The 8,194-nt window shown below is 41.7% G+C and overlaps 1 protein-coding gene across 1 annotated transcript; it reads left to right on the top strand.

Moving 5' to 3' along the window:
- Positions 1 to 5,179: 5,179 nt before the first annotated feature.
- LOC128742956 (probable GDP-L-fucose synthase) lies at positions 5,180 to 6,572 on the top strand. Its single transcript, XM_053839455.1, has 4 exons — positions 5,180 to 5,439; positions 5,594 to 5,834; positions 5,896 to 6,120; positions 6,181 to 6,572. Exons 1-4 carry the CDS (start codon positions 5,312 to 5,314, stop codon positions 6,553 to 6,555), a joined length of 969 nt encoding a protein of 322 aa, XP_053695430.1. The 5' UTR covers positions 5,180 to 5,311; the 3' UTR covers positions 6,556 to 6,572.
- The last annotated feature ends 1,622 nt before the right edge of the window (positions 6,573 to 8,194 follow it).

The following is an 8,194-nucleotide window of genomic DNA, read 5'->3' as shown; positions in this document are numbered from 1 at the left end:
ATGGTGGAGTTTGAAGTTACGTCGCTCGCTTAATAAGGGGGTTGTGCAGTCTCCTTTTGTCTAGCGCCTCTCTCGTTCAAAACTACATGGATACCAGCGAGTCACATGCCCTGGCAGGTGTTGTGGGTTCGAATCCGGTTATAATCTCAGGTTATAGCTTGATTCGACCCATGCACCTTCCAGCATTGGACAAAAGGTAGGAGTCACAACGACTACTTGTTAAGCGCAGCTTCTATTACAAAGTTGTAAATAATTTATTTTGCAGAAACTTCACCGAAGAAACCAAAATTGTATCTCATCTGTGTATCGCTATACAACGAATTTTCTAGATTAAGTCAGGGTGGATCTTGAAAAAGCAATTTTTTACTCTAACTTTTTTATTTGAACCCCAATTTGGAAACATTGTCAATTTTACTAGATAGCATCAATTAATTGTGTTTTTAAAACACTGAACATGTTAGTATTTATTCTTTCAGATATCATGACCGATATGAACCGTCAAATATCGAAATATATTAAAAAAAAAATGCGAGTGCCGCCGATGCGCAACTGAATGTAATTACTCACGAGTAGGTTTAAATAGGCTCTAATTCTCAGAAGGAGTTTCAAGTTCATTTTTAGTCTGCGGTCAACACGCCTTGCATGATCGGCAACTCGTTTACAGTCTTTTACAGAGAAAACAGATATTATTCAATGTTACGGCTGTTATGGGTACCACTTATTTACCGTTATACAACTATTGTCCGGTCACCAAGCTATTTCTTCAAAAGTGTCCGAGACATGTTTAGATCTAGTCAATGTTATCCCAGCTAATATTGTAGATAGACGTCTATTGAACTAATTGTTGTATCTTGGTGTAACTTGAGGTCGTATAACCCATCATGCGTCTTCAAGTCGAAGGACTGGCCACTTTGTCGGTAGATACGGAACTATCTCGGTCATTGAGACTCAAGTACATGATTTGACTTTCATCGTGCCCATACTCATTTCCAGTGTTGTAAACCGCACTCGTGTGGTCTAATTTTCTCACACGCGCGTTTCAGTTCTAACGAACGCGCCGGCATGAGTATCTCCTACGGACTCTCGCTCTTATTTTTTCAAGCACTGCGACAAGTTTTTGCGAGTGTGTATTTAGCTATCGGCCACATTCGCCGCTCTCGCTCGTCATTGCAATCCAAGCAGCTGACACCGATCACTCACGAGGGCTTGCAGTCTTATCCGCATGTGTAAGTGAGGGCGCAATGTGAACAAAAAAGAAAAAAATGCAAAATAAGTATCCATATATCCTAGTATGCCGCTATTCCGCATGGGTTGTTAGCTTCTCACAAGTTGTTGGCTTTGTGAGCGGACTGTGCGGAAAGACACTTCGGGGCTGTGCGCTCGCTAGTAAGTAGGTAGCAGGATGTATGCACACAGCATCGGCGGTTGCTTATCGTAAGCTTGCATCAGTTGCGTAAGCGCTGGATGCTGCTTATACTCGCTCGTATGAGACGGGGCATACTTTACTTCTCGCTCGATTTTCAACATTGCCGATTTCACCCGCCAAGTTTTAGGCGCCGTCTGTTATACGCAATGCGTTCAATATCCCTTAATTTAAAAAAAACACATAGGCAGAAAACTGAAATTTAAATTCGATCTATAGCAATCGGACGTTCATATGTATGGCATAAGATCGAAAGATAGGGCGCGTATCACCATCTCCCTGCCTTTTACGATTTTTAAAAAGATTTTGCTTAAACTTATACGAAATGCGGTAATTTAACGGAGCAGGCAATCGCCCAGAGGACGGCTGCAGGTGCTGAAGTAAAATATCTTTCCGGTGAAGCACGCTGTGGTTGTCTTAATGGGCCACGAAAACTACTTGACGCTGGATGGCAATGAGGCAAGTGATGACGCCCCGCTCCAAGTTCCCGAAGAAGATCCTTCTGTGGCTGGCGATCAGCGCAAAGAGAATGTTCAAGCCACTGTTCTGTCATTTGGAGTTTACAGTGAACGAGAAGATACGAATATAGAGTACTAAGTACCTACCGGAAGTTACCACCTTCACTTAGAAGTATCGCGTAAAGGTTGTGGTCTTTTAGCCGGACCTGGCCTCGGGCTATTAACCGAAGAGATTACTGGAAGAGATGAACCGGCTAAAGATAAACGTTGTACCGACGATCACCGACTCTCCCAACATCCCCCAACTGCAACTAATAGGAAACTTTTGGAATAAGCTCAAATGAAGCATTTACTTCAATAATTTTGTTGCCAATATGGAGAAGGAACTTATCGCCAAGGACCCGAGAAAATTGCACAATAGCTGACGTCTATCTTTTGATCGGCCATAGCGAAGGTTTCGGTGAACCGTTGTAAAGCCATTTGGCAAGGCGTCGAAGCATTTCTATAGAAGCCTTAATGAACAAAGGATTTAAGCGAAATTTGTTGCATTGAATTGCCTTCTGTATTTTTTTCTTCGCCACCAGAAATTGGTCCATTTTTCCAATACATAAAGTACAGCGAAGTATTGGATAGGGGGCGAATACAAAAAAATATTAAACCTGGAGAGAATAATGTCACGTTACGGCTCTGGTGCACAACAAAAATATTTGTTGTTAAGGTTATGGTTATGGAGGTAAAATAAAAACATTTTCAAACATTTTATTTCGACTAAAGTGTCAGCATTGTTTTTCATTTTTATGTCTACTTTTATTTCTATTTCTATTACTGCTTTTATTTCTGCTGGACTATCGAGTTAGGGTTGCCAAGTCGGAAAATTACAAAAACCGGTCGGTCGGTCCTGCCTTCCAAAAATGCGGAGGGGGGTTGTGGGCAACAAATTTGCATATTTTTAGAGAGGATTTGCCTGGAACGTGTAATGTGCATTACTGCCATTATTTGGGTAGTCGCCGGAAGTCGGTTGACCCGTGTAACTGGGATAAACAGTCAGCTGTGGAGATAGCGAAAAATAGGACATCACAGTCGAAACCACAACGAATGGATTATTGAAGATTAGATAGTTTCAGAGTGACAACTACTTGCTCCTGGTGCTTGTGGACAATTTAATGTATATTACCGCCTGAAGAGTATTGTCACTGCAAAACTGGTAATCTTCAATAATCCACTGTTCAGGATTGCCAATAAATTTATCAGAAAATTTAACAAATCAGGCAAAAAGTACAAATCCGGCTTCATATGTCGGAAAACCGACCTTTTTGCCGGATTGACCGGCCACCGGCTTTGTAAGTGAAAAACCGGTCGGGCTTGGCAACTTGGCAACCCTATATCACAGACAAACAGACATAACTCTTGGAAGAAAAATCAACAAAAATTATCGTACCTCACATTTAGCCTGAACACTAGCACCATCTATGATCGACATTCCCAAATATCAAATAGCAATATGGGTGTCCCTCGAAGTAGCAAGTATTTTTTATGGGGAATTCCACTTCTTTCGTCAAAAAGCGCCACTTTGACCAAAACGGAGACATTCCCAACTAAGCTCAAATTTGAAATGACGGTTTTATCGGTACGATGAATGGAAAACGAGTGTTATGTCTGTTTGTCTGTGCCTATATCGAGTCAAAATTCAAAAATCCGGTCAATTTATCGGATAGACGGCATGGTACTGCAATATACATGTGTGCCAACATGCAAAAGAATTAAATTTCACTCGTTATTTACAGCGTATTTGTAAACTATTTCTCGCAGTAGTTTTGTTAAATATTGCATGTGTTTCGATTTGAGTACTTATGAATTTGTGTGGTGCCTTTGGTGATTAACCTGAAAATATTTTATCACAGCGCTGTCTATAGGTAAGTTTTTAAAACTTTACAGCAAAGACTCAAACCACAACTTGTACTTTACGGCATGGCAAAAAGCAAGCGTTACGAACGATTATGCTTTGTATACCGGCCACACCGCAGAATCTATCTTTCAGTTTCTATTTTATTCTCCCTTTCTGTGACGTTCACAGCAAGTGACACTGACAGCAAATAACTGCAGTCGTCAACAAAACACCCGACCGTCATCCAGCGATGCCAGATCAGCGGTTTTCCCGCTAGATTTAGCGGGATTTCAAGCCGGATAGCGGGACTTAATAACCAAACAGCGGCTAGCGGGAATCTAGCGGTTTTCTTAAATAACTCAGCGGGATTTTAGCGGGATCTCGATTTAGCGATATTTGGCAGGCAAGAAGAGTGCTGACAGAGAGGTTGACAGCAAAAAACTTCGTTTATTGACAGCCTAATGTCTGCTCATGCATTGGCAGATGGTTCAGTATATCCTGCTGATTAGAAAACTCCGTAATTTTTGCCTAGAATGGGATCAGTTCTGACAAATACTCATTAGAACTTACTGAACAAGAAGACCACCAAGCCAATCCGTTTTGCGTATTCCTAATTTTTCCACAAACTAATTCGTTGCCAATGGCAAAATCTAACTGATTCATGAATTGCAAACAAAACAACACAAACAACTTATGTACATATATACATCATAATTTGCTATATACCGCAGCATTTGAATGATAACAAAACCAAAAAAAATCGGCTGATGAGCCGATAAACCCTAAGTCTAAAAGACAAATCGGTACATTTTTACTAAAACAAAATATCAGCGAGAACAAAGAGCCGATGCGCTTTTCAGATATTTTTGAATTTGGGCTGCTTATAAAGATTGAAACATATCTTCTTTTGTCACCAAAAACCATAACCATTTGCCAGCTTTGCTGAAATTTTGCATTATTTTTATCATAGCTAGACACAGAAAGAGAATTTGTGCTAAAGCTTTTTTCGAAATTTTCGCATGTGTTCTTAGACTCCTTAATTATAAGATTAAGGAAAGATAAGATTAAAGATAAGATTATTCTTGCGAAATGTCGTAGTAAATTGTCATTATATGAGGGATAACAAGATACTTCTTTTTCTGTTTCCTGAAGCTTCGTCAACATGAATGCAGCAAATTTGCATAATGTTCATTTAATTGCAACCTCTCAATTTCAGCAGATCATCTTGATTTCAAATGCAAGCCTTACAGAAATGAATATTCTGCACCAGAAACGAAGGAATAATATGACTTTTGGGTCAGCGGGATTTCTAGCGGGAAATAGACTCTAGACAGCGGGATTTCAGCGGGAAATCAACCTCTGGGCAGCGGGAAAATGGGCAATCGACCTGGTAACACTGCCGTCATCATCATCAGTTGGGCTTATAAGGCCTATAACGCTAATGAAGTTGATAAAATTCATTCATAATCTTATTAGCACCATAAACTGTGATTTAATTAGGCCTGATCAAATTGGTCAATTGAAAAACCAAGCATTTTAACAACAATGAGTCAAACGGTACTGGTAACCGGTGGGACCGGGCTGGTTGGAAAAGCGATTGAAATGGTTATCAGCGATGAAAAGCCGAAAAATGAGGAATGGGTATTCGTTGGATCCAAGGATGCTGACCTAACGTAAGTACCTATTATTGTATGGTTTCTTGGTTTATTGATGCTTCATGATGAGAAGACTAAAAGGCGAGTTTTTCAAACTGGGTACTATTTTTTTATTGTTCCACGAATATTTGGATTTTTCAAAAAGGGTATTCCTTTTTGCAATTTTTTACAGCAATCTAGAATCAACTCGAGCCTTGTTTGAAAAGCACAAACCAACACATGTGATACATCTGGCCGCTATGGTAGGCGGATTATACCACAACATGGGCAATAACTTGGATTTTCTTAGGAAGAACATGCAAATGAACGACAACGTACTGCTTCTGTGCCATGAATTCAAAGCGAAGGCCGTTTCGTGCTTATCTACGTGTATTTTTCCAGACAAAACTCCGTATCCTATCGATGAAACTATGGTAAAAAGCATCTCATTGTTGATGCGATTGATTTGATTGTTGACCTGCTCTCTATTCAAAGATTCACAACGGACCTCCTCATGACTCCAATTACGGGTACAGCTACGCTAAACGGTTGATTGATATCACAAATCGTTCCTATCACGATCAGTATGGGGATCTGTTCACTTCCGTTGTTCCTTGCAACGTTTTTGGACCGCACGACAACTTTACACCCGGTGTCAGTCATGTGATTCCCGGTATGATTCATCGGTTGCATGAGATCATCTATTTGAAGGACCTTGAAGTTAGTACATCAAATTAGTCAGTGTTAGTCAGTTTTTAATAGCATCACCAACTATTTTAGACACCGCAAGAGGAGAAAGTCTTTCCGGTGTACGGTACTGGAAAACCGCTTCGGCAGTTCATATACTCGAAGGATCTAGCGAAGCTAATCATTTGGGTGCTCCGTAGCTACACTAGCGTTGCTCCTATCATTCTCTCCGTAGACGAGGAAGCTGAGGTTTCCATTGCCCAGCTGGCGGAATCAATCGCAAAGGCTTTCGAATTTAAAGGCAAACTGGTATTCGATGCCAGTTATGCCGATGGGCAGTACAAGAAGACAGCATCCAATGCGAAGCTACGGAAACTACGTCCCGATTTTCAGTTTACTGATTTCGATACTGCCATTAAGCAGGCGGTCCAGTGGTATGTAGAAAATTATGATCAGGCAAGGAAATAATATATTTTTGTCAATAAATGAAATTGTCGCATTTAGCAATTTATTTCTATGAGGTTTTTTCATGTTGCAGACAAGTTCGTTATGTTAGACTCAATGTGGCAATGTCAATTATATATTGCGGCTTATTTTCATCTTCAAGCCTTGATAGTAACACTAGGCGAGTTTGCTGGCTGCTAGCAGTCTCACAGCCAACAAACTCGCCTAATGTTTTAATTGAGGCTTTTGCGCTCGGTAGACGAGGCGACTAGTGATACGCCCATATATAGGCAATACGTGCACGTGTAATTTGTGACTTCAGTTCAAGCCGTATCGCCTCGACAATAACCAGCATGCATATTTCTCTACCTTTGGGCTGAGCGAGATCCGGGAGCGAGGGCGGGTACTAGAGAACACAAGACATCATTCGGGCTAGTTTTGCTCTACTCTGACACACGAGGTGAAAAAGCTACTCGAGAAAGCGGAGTCGGATTCTTTGTGAGCCCAGGGGCACATGCAGCTCTGATGAAGCGGGAGCTGAAATAAAAGAATAATCATTGCCAGATTCAGAACACGAAGAAACCTTCATGTAATCCAGTACTATAAGCCAACAGGTGCTGCCGACTTGCAGAAGAAAGAGAGTTTCTACAACCGGCTAAACAGTGTGGTTGAAAAAATTCCAAAGAGGGGCATCCAAATCCACTTGAGCAACTTCAACGCGATCTTTAAAGCGTCATGAGACGCCGTGACCTAGAAGAGATGAGTGACAATGGGGGGCTGTTTACGGAATTTTGTGGTAATAACTACATGATCATTGGTGGATCGCTCTTCCGCCATAGACCAACACATAAGGGCAAGCGGGTTTTCCGCGACGGCTGAACAAAAAACCAAATTGACCACATTTGCATCAGCCAAAAGTGAAGAAGGAGCCTTTTTGATGTACACAACAAGCGCAGCGCCGCGATTGTTGCCATCACCTACGCTTGCGCGACTCACGTATCCAGCGCCGGGAGGAGAAAGTTGGGTGTCGTTACGATGTGCTTCGTTTGGAGAATCCTGATGTGAAAAGGGGCTTTGTCGAACAACTTTGATCCCGAGTCTCGGATTTGCCACTTGGTGGAACCATCGAAGAACAATGGATCGGCATCAAGAACGCCTTCACAGCGGGTAAAGGGAGTAGATTTCGGATGAAGCTTGGACGATGATCGACGAGCGGAGAAATGCGAATGCCAGCATTGCGTAAGCGAACCAGAGTGCCTAAGACAGCTGGCCGTCAACAATACACCGAACCGGAGAGGGCTGTTAAATGAGCTTGTAGGCGTGACAAGAAGGTACGGACTAAAATCCTAGCCAACGAAGGAGAATACACCGCCGTCAATGGCGATATCTGTTTGTTGTACGATAGTTTTCACCGCCTAAGTGGTGCCACAATGAATACTAAGATGACGCTAAAGGACAGAGCTGGTCAGCTACTGACTCATCGTACAGATCAGCTTAAGCGATCGACTGAACATTTTGAACGACTCTTTGTAGTCATATATCCTATGTCAGAGACCAACAAAACCAGCAGCCCATAACGCCAATAGATCTTCGCATCAATCGTGGTGACTTTGAGGCATCCCACTGAATGAAATTGTAGCAGCCATCAAAAGTATGAAATCCA

Source organism: Sabethes cyaneus, chromosome 3 (assembly GCF_943734655.1).
Source record: "Sabethes cyaneus chromosome 3, idSabCyanKW18_F2, whole genome shotgun sequence".
Lineage (NCBI taxonomy): Eukaryota > Metazoa > Arthropoda > Insecta > Diptera > Culicidae > Sabethes > Sabethes cyaneus.
This window is presented reverse-complemented; position numbering and strand designations above follow the sequence as displayed.

Bases quoted from the DNA above. Each gene is read 5' to 3' on its own strand.
- LOC128742956 (XM_053839455.1), top strand. From the start codon at position 5,312: ATGAGTCAAACGGTACTGGTAACCGGTGGGACCGGGCTGGTTGGAAAA. The intron at 5,440-5,593 runs GTAAGTACCTAT...AATTTTTTACAG, and splicing joins TCCAAGGATGCTGACCTAAC to CAATCTAGAATCAACTCGAG. The intron at 5,835-5,895 runs GTAAAAAGCATC...CTCTATTCAAAG, and splicing joins ATCCTATCGATGAAACTATG to ATTCACAACGGACCTCCTCA.